We start from the raw sequence: 15,095 nt of genomic DNA, 5'->3' as shown, positions 1-15,095 counted from the left end.
CACCCTTTGGGCTAGCATTTATAGATTTCCTGTGACGATGGCCAGTGGCAACAGAGATTAAGAGATAGAAATCTGATGTTTTAACCTATAGAATCAGGTTTTCTCCGAATCATAGAATCATAGAATCAAGAAGGCTGGAAGAGACCTCAAAGATCATCGAGTCCAACCTGTCACCCTACACCTCATGCCTATCTAAACCATGGCACCAAGTGCCACGTCCAATCCCCTCTTGAACACCTCCAGGGATGGTGACTCCACCACCTCCCTGGGCAGCACATTCCAATGGCCAACCACTCTGTGAAGAACTTTCTCCTCACCTCCAGCCTAAACCTCAGGGCATGTTCAGACAAGCCTGGACAACATGGGCTATCTCCTGGAAAACCAGACCTCCTGGGTCCTGCTCCATTGTCTGGTTCAGGGCATATTTGAGGCTTGTCCCTTCAGGACAGTGTCCCAATATGGACTTGTCACTGCTCTCCATCTGGACTTCAAGCCATTAAGCATGTTGGTTGCCACCAACCACCACCTCGTTTTTCATGTGCCTTAGCAGAGTTTCCAGGAGGTTCTGCTCCATGAGCTTGCAGGGCACAGAGGTGAGACTGACTAGCCTGTAGTTCCCCAGGTCTTCCTTTTTAACTCCCTTTTGAACCTGGAAGTCATGTTTCCCCTTTTCAGTCACCGGGAACTTTTAACAGATTGCCAAGATTTATCAAATATGATGAAAAGCAGGTTGGCAGCTTAATCTATTAGTTCCCTCAGGACCTACAGATGAATCTGGTCAGATCTCATGGACTTGCACACTTTTGGATTTTTCAGGTGGTCTTGAATCTGATCTGCTCTGTTCTTTCAGCCTCTGTAGGCCTCCTTCTTGTGTTAAGAGTGCCCAGGAATGCTTTTTTTCATCCCTGCAGGACACCTGGAGTTTTTGCCTGCCTTTGTTAAGACACTTCAGTCCTGGGCTTGGAGAAGGCTAATCCTTGAATATTAACCAGTTTTCTTGGGCTACTCTCCACTCTAGGGCTTTATCTCATGTTACTACCTGTAGTCGATCTGTGAAGACACCAAAGTCCGCTCTTTTGACGTCCAGGGTAGTGAGCTTGCTGCACACCTTCCCTGTTGCCCTACACATCCTGAACTCCTCCTTTGTGGTTACCACAGCCCAGGCTGCCCTTGAGTTTCACATTCTGCACCAGCTCCCCTCGGTGAGATCACTTTCCAGCACAGCATGTTTCCTTGTTGGCTTCTCAACCACCTGGTCAAGTAAATTGTCATCAGCACACTTATGCATTGGTTGTGCACTGCTGTGTTTGTGTTGTCTTTCCAACAGATATTGGGGTGGTTAAAGCTTGCTATGAGGATCCAGGGCATGTAAATCTGTCTATAGAGGGGCTCATCCTCTCTCTCTCCTTGGTCAGGTGGCAAACAGATTAAAAGGCTAAGGGAAGAAAATATTCTTGCCAACTGAGCAAATGCCCCAGTGTAATCCAAAGAAGCATGAACTGCCCATAAGCAAGAACACAGCATTTGGTTCAGGGAAATACTACCAAACCCCAAGGTGCTTACAGAAACTTCCCTAAGAGAATGGTTAAGTCTTAAGCACATTTCTCTGTTAGTGCCAGCCACTCTGTTAGCATACTACAAATGCTTACAAGCAGATCTGAACATTACAGTCCAGTGTTTTCAGAACTCAATGTTTGAAAACGTTGCCCAATTATTTTGGGCATACTTTTTTGTGTCAGGATGCAGATGGTTTCCCATCACTGATCTAGCTTTACTGTGTCTGGAAAACATAAGCATAAATCTGTATTTAATAATGAATAGGTTAGAAAAGCCTTTTGTTTGTAAACTTGGGTATTGGGAAAATATGAGTATTTCATTAAAGCCAGGGGTTCCACAAGAGGGTGCCATTTCTTTGATTTTCATTACTACTGAACTTGGGAGTTCTGAGGAGACGCTTGGTTTGAAGATGTGCCTAGTATTAAAGAATTGGCCAGACATGCCTGTCTCTTACATTTAACTTTACCTGAGTCTTAAGCTTGTACCTTGGCTCTCAAACAGTCTCTGAACTGAGAGCAAGTTTTTTAATAGTTTCTCTGTAGTGTACAGTATCAGACTAAACCAGGTGATTGTTCTCCCTCTAGGTCATAAGCAGAAGACCACTTCTGGGTAGGTGCGATGATGTCCATACTCCTAAATCTGCACCTAAAAATGCCCAATTTCAGTCAGATAATGCCTGTTTATTGCACTGATCTAAGCACAGTAGTTTGCTCTACTCTGGCAAAATAAGAACCAAGATGCATTTTTCAGCCAGCCATCCAGGTAAAAATTATACCAAAGATGCATTGAAACATACATTTTGCTGCTAAAGAAGTTCATCCATCAACCTACAAATAAAAAAAATTGCAATAGCAACATGACTCAGATCATTCTTACAGAAACTACCTCTGGTTTCTGTTAAGCTAAAAAGGCACCTCTTGTGTAACAAGGCATAAATAAATTTTAAAACCACTTTGGTGATAAAAAAGGATTTTATCCTTAAGTTCTATGAGTTATGTAACTGACTGGATATTTGAAATTTTCTGATCACAAAAAAATGTGAAAAAAATGTGTATTAAAATAGTTTGCTCTTAATCTTTAAAGCAGTTGTCAGAACACTTGTCTATAGGCATATATTGGACCAGACACTGGCTGAGATGGAAGACTAAGCTGCACCAGAAAAGTGACAGAGAAGGCCCAACTGTGAAAAAGTTAGCTTTTCTAAAAAAGGAAATATCTATCAATCACTGCCTGACTCACTCTCCACTGCACTTCATCAATGGGTATGCTTTGGTCATGGAAGATTCAAGTTCAGAGCCAAAATGATGCCACTTTATTTCTAAAGCTTTCCATACAATTATATCATGGACATTGCCTCACCTCCACTACCTTTTTTCTTATGTTTTCCAGCTTAGTGTTGAATGCATGCAATAAGAATTCACAAAAGCTCTCATGAAGTCACCAGTGCTCTGGTGAGGTTAGCAAGGACACAACCACAGAAGCTACCACTTGAGACTGGTAGTGTCAGACATGGAACTTCATCATGCATATTCCTGCCTCTTGTACTTCCAGAAAAATAAATCTATTATTTCTAACAAAGCTATAAATTATTTAATCACTTAATAGCAAATGTGCCCATCTCCATGTTTACCAGATTAAAAATTAAAATGAAGGAAACAAAGTATTGTGTGTGACCTTGGCAGGATTTCCAAACACAAGCTCTTCGTAACTTTGCATGGATTTAAAAAATCAAGAGTTTTTAAACTTTTTACTTTATTTGTGTTTGACAGAGGTATGATAAAAATGTCAGGAGTACTAGAGCAGCTCTTCCATACTCTTGATATCCTTAAGGAAATTTCTGTATATCTAATCCAGAAACTCACTCCAGAGAAGCTTCATGCTGAAAAATGGCTCTTTCAGTCTCCAGCACTATTTCAGGGAGAGATTTTTCTACACTGACAGTAATAAAGTTTTCTGGTGCACTAGGAGGCTCCAGTGTATCGAACTGCGACCTGAGAAGTTCAGGTGGCATAAAATGTCCTCTCCTTTTTTCCAGGCGGCCAGCAATGATGTCTATAGGCCCATCCAAGTGTACAAAGAGGATCTTCAGTGCTGTGTTTTCTCCTGGTTGCTCTGGCTGATTGCTTTCAATTGCTCCACAAACTAATATACGTCTATACATCTTCTTCAGTGCAGAACAGGCCAGAACTGCATGTTGTCCAGATAAGTTTTCTCTATCAAAAAGAAAAGAAACCAAAACAAACAAAAAACCCAAATAAAACCCATCTACATAACAAAATGGCTTCTTAGTTCCGCTGAGCAAGAGAGACAAACCCTGGATCCTTGGGAGCAATGGCATTTTTTTGTAATTTTGACAGGATTTTGAAATAGTTTCCAATGCAGATAAGGACATCACCACAATGTAAGGTGAGACTAGCCAGCCTCCTGGTGAAATCTTTGTCTTAGAGACCTTTGTTATTAGACACCATTCTTTCCTAAATTAAATTCAGTTCTAGTACAAGAAAGTGTCATGATAATTTCCTTAACTGCTAGGAACAACGGCAATTGAGTATCCATTCAAACTCCCATCCATTAACTATAAAATTGCTAATCTATCTAGAGAGTAGGTGGCTGCTGAACAATACAAAGCTCTGCTCTTAAATACACATGCAGATATACTTCCAACACCTATTTTCAGTCTCAGATTTAACTATAATATGTTTCCTGTAACAACACTCATCAGCAGCACTGTATATGTGCATGCTTCAATTTAAAAACCAGCATGGATGCAGGTAAACTAACGCCTTGCATGCGTATTTTTTTAATATGCAAGTTCCTTAAAATAAACCAAGCATTAAACTGTAGGTGTGTGTGCCCCACTAAAAAGCAAATTCAGAATTCACTGCTCTGTGAAGAGTGACTGAACTGCCTACCTAAGAAAATCCATTCTGTAATTCAATTAAAATTAGGTATAAACCTATCTAAAAATCATGCTATGTTCATCAGATTTTGCTTCACAGGGAATTAAGAACTTTTAACACCTACTATTATCACCTACGAGAACCAATGCCATCCTCAGCTACTTACAAGTACTTGTAATCAAACATTGGCATTAGGTTCTTAAAATACATTTGCTTTTGAAGAGTTTCTGGAGCTGAGCAGCAGCCTTGGACAAACATGTAAAATAAAGCAATGGATGCAGCATATCATAGTCCAGAAAATTGTCTCAGAGAACGAACCCATGCTCCAGTGAAGCACGCTCACCAAGTAACTAACAGCCACTGTGTAAAGCCAGGGTAAGTCCCTGCTCTCCGAGCGTTTCCTCATTTGAGAGGTGCTCCAGTCCCTCATCATTTACGTGGTCCTTTGTTGAATGCTCTCCAGTATGTCCATGTTTCTTTCATAGTAGGGAGCCCAGAAATGGACAGAGTACTTCAGATGTGGCCTCATCACGTTGATGGGGTTAGAAGGATCACCCACAGCCCACCTACTGGCAATGCTTTCTCTAATGCAGCCCAGGATATTGCTGGCCTGCCTAGGCACAAAGGCACATTGTGGCTCAGGTTAAACATTGGTGTCTACCAAAGCCCCCTGCAGGTCCTCTTCTACAAAGTTACTTTCCAAGTGGGTACCCCTCAGTATCTGTACTGGTACCTGGGCTTGTTCCCCACGTGGAAGACTTTTCACTTCTTAATCTGCATGAGTCCATTTGTACAGCCTGTCAAGGTCCCACTACATCAGCCACTCCCTCTGGTTTGTTGTCATAAACTGGTAAGTGTTGCAAGGGAGATCTGATGATCATCTAGTCCAAACCTCTGCTAATGCTGGTATGCCTATATAAGGGAGCACAGGACCACTTCCTGGTGGGTTTTTTAAGTCACCAGAAAAGGAGACTCCACATCCTCTCTGGGAAGCCTGTTGGCAGTGCTCCATCACTCTCAAAGTAAGGAAGTTTCTAAGGTTCAAATGAAACCTCTTGTGTTCTACTTTGTTCCCACTGCTTCTTGTCCTGTTGCTGGCCACCACTGAAAAGAACCCAGCCCCATCATCTTGACAGCTGCCCTTTAGATATTTATATGCATTTGTAAGATCTCAGCCTTTTCCAGGCTAAAGATCCCCAGGTCCCTCAGCCTGTCCTTGTAAGAAAGATGCTTCAGAATTTTTTTCATACGAATAGCAGAAAACCAGCTATCACTGGCAACCATTTTCCCCAACAGTATTATTCATGGATTATCTCACCCCCAGCAGTTATTATGACAGTTTAGGTTAGTGAAAATAGAATGGCTTTACTACCTGCAGAATTTATTTACTACGTTCTTGCCTTGGAATGCAGTGGAAAAAAATACTTCTGGTACTTCTCTTGGTTTTAGCCCAAACTCCTTAAAACAAGATGTTATCTTACCTCCTTAGTATATCATGCAATGCACAAAGCCAGGGAATTCTGTCCTAGAAAGAAAACAAGTTATTTCAAAGCTGTTTACGAAATTGATTTGAAACCATTGTTTCTAACATCTAGAGCATTAGGCTAGAGATGAAAATTAGCACTGAACTGTAGACCAAGCACAGTTTTGATTCTCTTTCTTCCTAATGCAGATTCGCTACTACTGTCTGAAGTCTTACAAGAAATGCTAAGCATATTATCAGTAAGATGGTTTTAGCAGAGTTTTTTTTTACTGGGACTGGAACTGTTTAGTCTGGAGAAGGCTGAAAGGGTAAATCTTTCCAATGTCCATAAATATCTGAGGGGTGGGTGTCAAGAGGAAGGGGACAGACTCTTTTCAGTGGCACCCAGAAATAGGACAAGGAAAAACAGACATCAGCTAGAACACAGGAAGCTCCATCTCAACATGAGGAAAAACTTCTTTACTGTGAGAGTGACAGAGCACTGGAACAGGCTGCCCAGAGAGGTTGTGGAGTCTTCTTTCCTGGAGACTTTCAAAGTCAACCTGGATGTATTCATGTGTGGCCTGACTTAGGTGATCCTGCTTTGGCAGGAATGTTGGACTCAATGATCTCGTCATTCCTTCCAACCCCTAACATGCCATGACTCTATGATTCTATTGCAGATAACTAAATGTATCTGATGGAATTAATATGCATTTACGTTGTACTTATTTGTAGCACGGAGACTGTAAACCTTTGAAGGACAGTCAACTTCTCTCTTGCTTCTATTACACAATTCTAATGTACATTGTCATATTGTCCTGGGTTCAGCTAAGATAGGGTTAATTTTCTTCACAGGAGGTTGGGAGAGGCCAAACCCAAGATAGAACAACTGAGCCAGCCAGTGGGATATTTGATACCATGCGATTGTCATGCTCACTGTATAAATGGGGATGGCTGGTGCAGGCAGAGGAGACAGTTACCTGGTGATGTTATTTTGGTGGGTTTTGACATGGACAGAAAAGATGAGCTGCATAGGATGACCGTGTTGCATTTTATGTTACTCATTTTATATACTACTTTTCTGCCCCCTACTATTGTTATTCCAGTTCTTAATTTGTTCTTTATATTGTTCTAGTAAACTCTTGTTTCATTTTGTTCCGGATTTCTCCTTCATGTCCTATGGTGGGGTAGGTACATGAGGGGGCAGTTCTGTGAGTGGCCATGTGGGGCTTGGCTTCGGGTGGGCTTAAAACCATGGCAGTCATTTTTTGGCGCCCAACATGGGGCATGAAGGGTTGAGATAACAAAACATACGATCAAAGCCTGTTAAAACAATTTGTTATGCTCACTTTTAACCTTAGTTAAATAGTCCTTGTTCACAACATGGGTCCCTCTGTTTGCAGGGTGGTATTACATAAATTCTTATGTGTTCCACGTATTCCCTGTGGTGATGATTATCATCTTGGGAAATGGATCAAGTCTGCCCTCTTTGTCTGTCAACTAAATCCTGCATTGGATATTGTTGACAGTAGTCATGGGGTTAACCTGGTAGTTAGATGCTGCAGTCTCATTTATTAACAGTCCCAGTCCATCTATGGCAGAGGCAGGGAAGAGACTTTCTCAGCTTTTGAGAATTTTGAACATCCTCAGAGTGTCCATGCCAGCATGATTTTACTGCTGTCCCTCCTGCACACATTCCAGGTCTTGCTCAGGGTTACACAATTTTTTTCCAGGAATATCATCCAGAGATCTGCCCGAGGGCTGGACTCTTACAAGTGCCAGGCTGTGTGGAGAGTTTGGGCAAGTGCCTAGGTCAGTGGTCACCCCCAGTGTTTACAGTTTCACCTCTGAACTAGTGAAGAATCCTATCAACTAGTAAAATGTTTGGAGAAAGTGTGTTATCAAACTGCCAAACCCCAAGACACAATCACTGTGATTTGCTGAGGCCTTTCCCAGGCCCCTCAAGCCCTTTTGAACACTCTTCAGTACCCTCAAGGGGAAGAGAAGACTTTAGTAGATACTGGTGCACAGTGTACCTTAACGTGACCAAGCTATAAAGGGCTCAAACCCATTGGTATTTCTGAGGAGACAGGGGGATCCCAATAACTAACTGAGTCTATTGGAAGCTGAAGCAAGCCTAACTGGGAATAAGTGACATAAACACCTCATTGTGACTGGTCTAGAGGTCCCATGCATCCTTGGCAAAGACTGCCTCAGGAGAGCGTCTTTCAAGAACCCAGAAGGTACCTATGGACGTTTGGTATAGCTGCTCCAGACAGAGAAGGAAATAAATGGTTTTCCATCTCACCCAGACTCTTGGAGGAGTGATTGGGTTGACAAGCATGCAATAACAGCACGTGCCAATTGCTAACCCAACAGTGGCACTATTACAACAACTGAAACTCCCCGATTTCCATCCATAAACTGATTCATCAACAGGAGAGCCAAGGGGTGATCAGCAAAACCTTCTGACCCTTCAACAGCCCCACACAGGCAGTACAAAAGTCTAATGGGCAATGGCGACAAAGAACAGACTACCACAGCCTGAATGAACTTATGTTAGTGATGAGTGCTGCCATGCAAGACATGCTGGAGATTCGATACCAACTGAAGTCAAAGACAACCAAGTGGTAAGCCAGAACTGACAGCACTGCTGCATTCTTCTCTATTCCTGTAGCACCAGAGTGCAGGCCACAGTCTGCTTTCAGTTGGTGGGGCATCCAGTACACCTGGGACTTACTGCCTCAGGGGCAGAAAACACAGCTCCACTATTTTCTATGGACTGATCCAGACTGCACTGGAAGAGGCTGGAGCTCTGAAACACCTGCAGCACATTGATGACATCATGGTATGGGATGACGCTGAAAAAGTTTTTGAGAAAGGGAAAAAAATAGTTCAAATGCTTCTGAAACCCAGTTTTGCCATCAAGTGAAGTCAAGTCAAGGGACTTGCACAGGAGGTCTGGTTTCTACGGATAAAATGGCAAGACAAGAGTCACCCGATCCCAGTGGATGTGATTAACAAGTTTACAGCTTGTGTCTCCACCCATCAATAAAAAGGAAACTTAGGCTTGCTTGATTGTTGTGGGCTTACAGAGGATGCATGTCCCAGACTACGGCGTGATTGTGAGCCCTCTCTACCATGTGACCCTGAAGAAGGATTTTCAATGGGGTCCTGATCAGCAACAGGTCTTTCAACAAATTAAACAGGAGACTGTGCATGCAGAAGCCCTTGGGCCAGTCCAGGGAGGACAAGATGTTAGAAACACCCTACCTGGAGATTTTGGCAGAGAGCACCTGAGGACTCCCAAGGCTAACACAAGGATTTTGGAGTCAGGGATACAAAGGATGTGAGGACAACTATACCCCAGCTGAAAAAGAGATGACTGGCAGCATAAGAAGAATTTAAGCTTCCCCAGAAGTGTTTGGTACTGAAGCACAGCTCCTCCTGGCACCTGACTGCCAGTGCTGGGCTGGATGTTCAAAGGAAGAGTGTCCTCTATTCATCACGAAACTGATGCCACATGGAATCTTAAGAGGGTTGCACTGATAACACAGTGGGCCTGAGTGGCAAGGCCTAGCCACACAAAAATCCTGGAAGTGATCACAAACTGGCCAGAAAGGCAAAGATTTCAGGATGCCTCCAGAGGAGGGAGACATAACACGTTCTGAGGAGACCCCACCATATAACAAATGAGAAGTGATACGCATAGTTCACTGATGGGGCCCTGTCACATGGTGGAAAAACACTGAAGTTGGAAGACTGCTGCATGGAAAAGCTGCTACAGGAAAAGGTGAATGGAGTCAGTTTGCAGAGGTGATAGCCATTCAACCAGCTTTAGGTAATGCTGAGCAGGAAAGATGGCCAGTGCTCTGTCTCTACGGGTGGTGGCAAATGCCCTGTGGGGCTGGTTACAGCAATGGAGGAAAAACAACTGGCAGCACAGAGGTAAACCCATTTGGGCTGCTGAATTCTGGCAAGATACTGCTGCTTGGGTAGGGAACCTGGCAGTGAAAGTATGTCACACAGATGCCCATGTACCCAAGAGTCAAGCCACTGAAGAACATCAAAACAATCAGCAGGTGCATCAGGCTGCTAAGACTGAAATGGATTTGGAGCATTTGAATTGGGCAATGTAAGGGTTGGCCCATGACACCTCAGATCATCGAGGAAGAAATGCAACATACAGATAGGAGTAAGATCAAGGGGTGAACTTGACCATGGACACAGGTTATCCATGAATGTGAAATATGTGCTGCGATCAAGCAAGTCAAGCGGTTAAAGCCCTTGTGATATGTAGGATGATGCCTAACACATAAATATGGGGAAGCCTGGCAGACTGACATCACATTTGCACAAACCCATCAAGGCAAGCACCATGTGCTCACAATGATGGAAGCAACCTGGAGACATACTCTGTGCCCCATGACACTGTCCAGAACATCATTCTGGGCCTTGAAATGCAAGACTTATGGCAACATGGCATCCCTAAGAGAATCCAGTCAGACAACGTGACTGTCATTTTTGAAACAGCCTCATAGATTCCTAGGCCAAAGACCATGGCATTGAGTGGGTGTAACACATCCCCTACCATACACCAGCTGCTGGGAAGATCAAATGCTACAATGGACTGCTAAAAACTACACTGACAGCAACGGTGGTGGAACCTTAAAAAGTCAGGACAAGCATTTGGCACCACACACCTGGTTAGTTTACACCAGAGGATCTGCCAGTCACACTGGCCCTGCCCAATCTGAACTCCCACCTACAGCGGAATGGGATAAAGTTCCCATAGTGCACAGAAAGAATACGTTAAGGAAGATGGTCTGGGATAACTGTGTTTTAGGCAAAGGCAAATCCATCCATGGGATTGCTTTTGCTCAAGGACCTTGGTAGATGAGGTGGGTGTGTGAGAAGATGGAATAGTCTGTTGTGCATCACAAGATGATCTAATTTGGGGTGAGAACAGCCACTGGATTAAATTGCATAATGCTAATTGTTAAATACCTCTTCTGGGCACGACACAGATAGTATAGAGTAAGATGTCGATCAAGTTTTGGATTTGCCTTCTATAGGATTTTTCTTCACAGGAAATCGGGAGAGGCCACACAGGACAGCCAGCTGAGTCAGCCCCTGCAGTATTCAATACATAGATGTCATGGCCGATAGATAAAAGGGGGACTGGCACAGGCAGGTGCATTGGCTCTCTGGTGAGGGTTTTCACATTGTGTGTCACATTCTGTGTTACTCATTTTTATATATTATTTTCCTTACCATTGCTGTTATTCCTGTTTTTCATTAATCCTTCACACTGTTCTTTTAAATCCTCCTTACCTCATCCTGCAAGATTTTCTATTTTGCTCCCAATTTTTGCTACCAGGGAAGTGGGGGAGCAGTTGTGTGAGCAGCCACACAGGGCTCAGCTGCAGCTGGGCTTAAAATCACAACGTAGTTTTCATGTCAGCAGCAATCACAAATAAATGTAATCACAGTCACAATTTTGTAACACTCAGTAGTTAGGCAAACACAACGTGACTGATCAGCTTCTTATTATAACCTTATTTTAAATTTTAAGCTCCCACAACCTTTTGTTTACCTATTGAGCACGAAACAATTGCTGCGATTTAATCTTTCAGTGCTATTACTGGTGGATGAGTACCACAAATGATAACGTGGACAAATAACAATTTTTTGCTTTTGTCTTTACAGAATAACTTCCCACCAGTATCCAAGAAGGCCCTTGCAATTTTGCATCTGCAGTGTTTCAGAAGAGATACTTCACTCTTGAAGGGCACCATATACCAATGATTTAGTCACTCAGTTGTGCGCTGCTCCTGTAGATGACATTCTGGCTTATATGAACCTTCAGCCACTAGTGAAAGATTATAAAGGTTTTAACAAGAATATGGAACATTATTTTTCAGTCTATAGCAACTGTTTTGAAGAACTCCCTAGTAGCTTTAAGTTTTCAGAGAGTTCCCACGAAAAGTTCAAGAGGTGTCATCTTGTAGCTTTTCTAATTTACTCAAGTATCTGAATTTTTAAGTACTGTAAAACTAACCATGATAATTTTTATCTGTTTAGGCCAAACGGGATGGATGCACACAAACCAGAAGATTGTTCAGTAATCACTGCAATGACTGAAAGTGACAAAATGACACTGAAGTACACTTCTGTATATTTGTCTGTGTTCAGATATTTAACTCAAAGAAGCAGTGTGTAATCTAAAGCTGCAACTCTGTATATTGACACAGACAAAGAGATTTCTGACAAATCCTGAATCAACATCAAACCCATTGTGAGTTATATTTAAATGAACTGCCTTTTTTATGCAGAATTCTTTGTAACACAAGAAACCTCTTTAACCAACTGAAGACATATAAATCCATCTATGCTCACAGTCAGTCTAGGCTACATAAAGTACAGTCTATTTTAACACAATGTGCCAAAGGTTACAAACATAAACAGGACAATGCCTGTTCTTTCAGGGTTTGTACCTCATCATCTAGTGGTATTCCTTCTGCCATCTTCTTTTTGTTCTCTGGTGTATGATAATCGTCAGCATCATAGAATTTCCATCCCAGCTAATCAAAAACAAAATAAAACAAACAAACAAACCAATCCCACATTCAGACAAACCATGTGATCCCAGAAAAACACCGAAGATATTACAGGCCTCTTGCACCACACTACCATTCACCATTTATGCCATGATAATTAGCAAAAATTACAAAGTTCGCTGAGCAGCAGCAACAGCTGACGCATCATGGCGCTACGCTGAAGACGGCACGGGCTACATGGCGCTGGTGACAGGCACCCATACCCGGGACTCGGGGGATACGCAGGCCAAACTGCCGCGCTGCCGCAGTGAAGACGAACTGCCTGCCTGCCAGCTAGAGGCTACGCAGCGCAGGGCGGGAGGCTTCCCACTGAACAACGCTGTCAAAGGCGTTACACTGCCGTACCTTCGCTGCCAGCCGCGCCCCAACCGTGGTCCTGCGGGGAAGCACAAAGAGACGGTTACAATCGCTTCCGCCCTTGGGCAAGAACCCCCGCTCGGGCAGCCTCCGGCAACCTCTGGCAAAGCAGAGCCGTAGCTCCCAGCGGAGACAGCCGCCGGACTCTCGCCATTGCTCCGCCCCGCCGCCTGCCCGGTACCTACTTCCCCGAGCCGCTCACGCCCATCACAACCACCAACATGGCGAGCGCCTTCTCCGCGCTGCTCCTCTTTCGTCCTGTCCCGGTACAGCGGCCCACTCCTGCTCTTGCGCGGCGAGAAGGGACCGCACCCTGCGGCCGGTCCGGCCCGCTCTCGGCCGCGGGAAGCGTGTGCGGGCGGGCGCGCCCGCGGGCAACGGGGAGGGCAGGGCCGGCGACGCAGCCGTGACAGGCTCCGTGAAAGGCTCCTTGACAGCCCCTTCCCGCGCCCCGACTCCGGGAGCGGGCGTCGTGTGCCCCGCTCTCTTCCCGCAGCTGCTCCTTATGCTGAAGTCGCCTGCTCTGCTCCCTGACCCCTTCGGTCTGCAGCTTTCCGGTCAGGCCCTGCGTTCCTGTCCCACTGACCCCCGCACTGTGTTCGCTACCTACAGCCTCGGCAGCACGGGCTGATACGAATCATTCCTGCCCTGCATGATGATGTATGTTGGAAGCTGTTTTACCCTTTGCTCATGAAGGGTTATTAATTAACCCATTAGCCATACCACGGCTAACTTTGCTTTAACATGATTTTAAGAATTTACCAAGTCATATGTTTAAATCGTGGAAATGCTCTTGGACACCAAGTATCTGTGCTATTATCAAGTACTCAAACCTGCTATGTTTTAGCTCTCCAAGGATGAAACGCAGCCCACCTGCACCAGTGAGGTTCTTCCAAGAAGGGAGCAGTGTCTGGACAGCAAGGGGAGTGTGCCCTGTGCTCTGCCAGGCAAGCAAAAGGCTGCTGCTGCTCTCATGTAAAGCGCAAAGCTGTGGCTTTTTCTTATTGGTTTGTTTTCAGCTTCCTCTGCTGAGATGCACCTTCACAGAGTGACAGCATATCCCGTGTGGAGAAATTGCTGCCCACAGATAGTGCTGCAAAGAGGGCTGCAGCATTGTAGTAGCTGGGAATTACAGACATCCCTGTACTGACAAGAGACTTGGGTGACAGTCTCTTCGTGGGGAATGTTGCAGTCTAAACAGAGAATATGGATGACAATATTGGGCATGTGTTGGAAGTCTGTGCCTTCTGTGAAGGTGTAGAGTGAGCAATACTTATTGAGAAAGAAGAGGTAGAGGCAGGGAAACAGGCACTCCCAATGGGTGTGAGACGTCCCAGACCTGCAGCTCACGCTCCTGACCAACAGCTTGAGCATGTACAGCAAGTTCCATCTGCACACAGACATTGTGTTTGTTGCTCTTGCACAGATCACATATGCTGTACATGACTGGCAAAGTTTCTTTGCCCATGCACAGTGACCATGACAGGTATTAATGGACTTGGACAGTTTGGTCTGAATTGGCACTTCAGCTAAATAACCAAATGCCTGGAAATTTCAGTCCAAGGTCTATACATTCCACTTACACACAATCTACAGACAGAAAAAGGGGTAGGTAATGGTCAACTAAGCCCAGGAATCTTGTAATCCTACCAAAGGGAAGTACTAGCACATACATATAGTAGATGGCCTGGTGCTAGTGTTGAGAAGGGAAGAAGTGTGCCCTAAGAAATAGCAATGCTGGCTGGACACCAGGGCTGATTGTGTCATCTTGAATGTTCTGCTGTAGCTGTGGGAGTCAGCTCTTAATGCCTTAGACACCACAGTTATCAATGTGAACTAGGGATAGTAAGTGTGTTCTTTAGGTTAGAGGTACCAGTTTGTTCCAGAATAGGCAGTAATGCTAATTCGAAATATATTAATGTAATGTTTCTTGTACAGTCATGATTATTTGACATAATATGATAGATTTATCCATGCTTAAAAGAAACGGGGCTTAAAAAGTCATGTGTTTTGATAATATAATGTCAAATATAGTGTTATATGGACTTCAAGATGAGTTACCTTGTTTACTTACCCATGACTTCATGCTTCTGCATGAGAAACTATGATTTGAAATAATAAAAGAGATATTAAGTTAATATGTTATTAATGATACTGATCCATTCTAGGTAGTTTTAATTCTTCCCTTCTACAATT

The 15,095-nt window shown here is 43.9% G+C and overlaps 1 protein-coding gene across 1 annotated transcript; it reads right to left on the bottom strand.

Moving 5' to 3' along the window:
- Window positions 1–3,415: 3,415 nt before the first annotated feature.
- Window positions 3,416–13,122, bottom strand: IDNK (IDNK gluconokinase). The gene is made up of 5 exons (XM_054398088.1): window positions 13,085–13,122; window positions 12,888–12,918; window positions 12,420–12,506; window positions 5,939–5,982; window positions 3,416–3,770 (listed from the first exon to the last, which is right to left on the bottom strand). The coding sequence occupies exons 1-5, from the start codon at window positions 13,120–13,122 to the stop codon at window positions 3,416–3,418; spliced, it is 555 nt and encodes a 184-aa protein (XP_054254063.1).
- Between the last annotated feature and the right edge of the window lie 1,973 nt (window positions 13,123–15,095).

This window comes from Indicator indicator, chromosome Z (genome assembly GCF_027791375.1).
Source record: "Indicator indicator isolate 239-I01 chromosome Z, UM_Iind_1.1, whole genome shotgun sequence".
Lineage (NCBI taxonomy): Eukaryota > Metazoa > Chordata > Aves > Piciformes > Indicatoridae > Indicator > Indicator indicator.
Note: the sequence above shows the minus strand (reverse complement) of the source record. Positions and strands in the feature narration are given on the sequence as shown.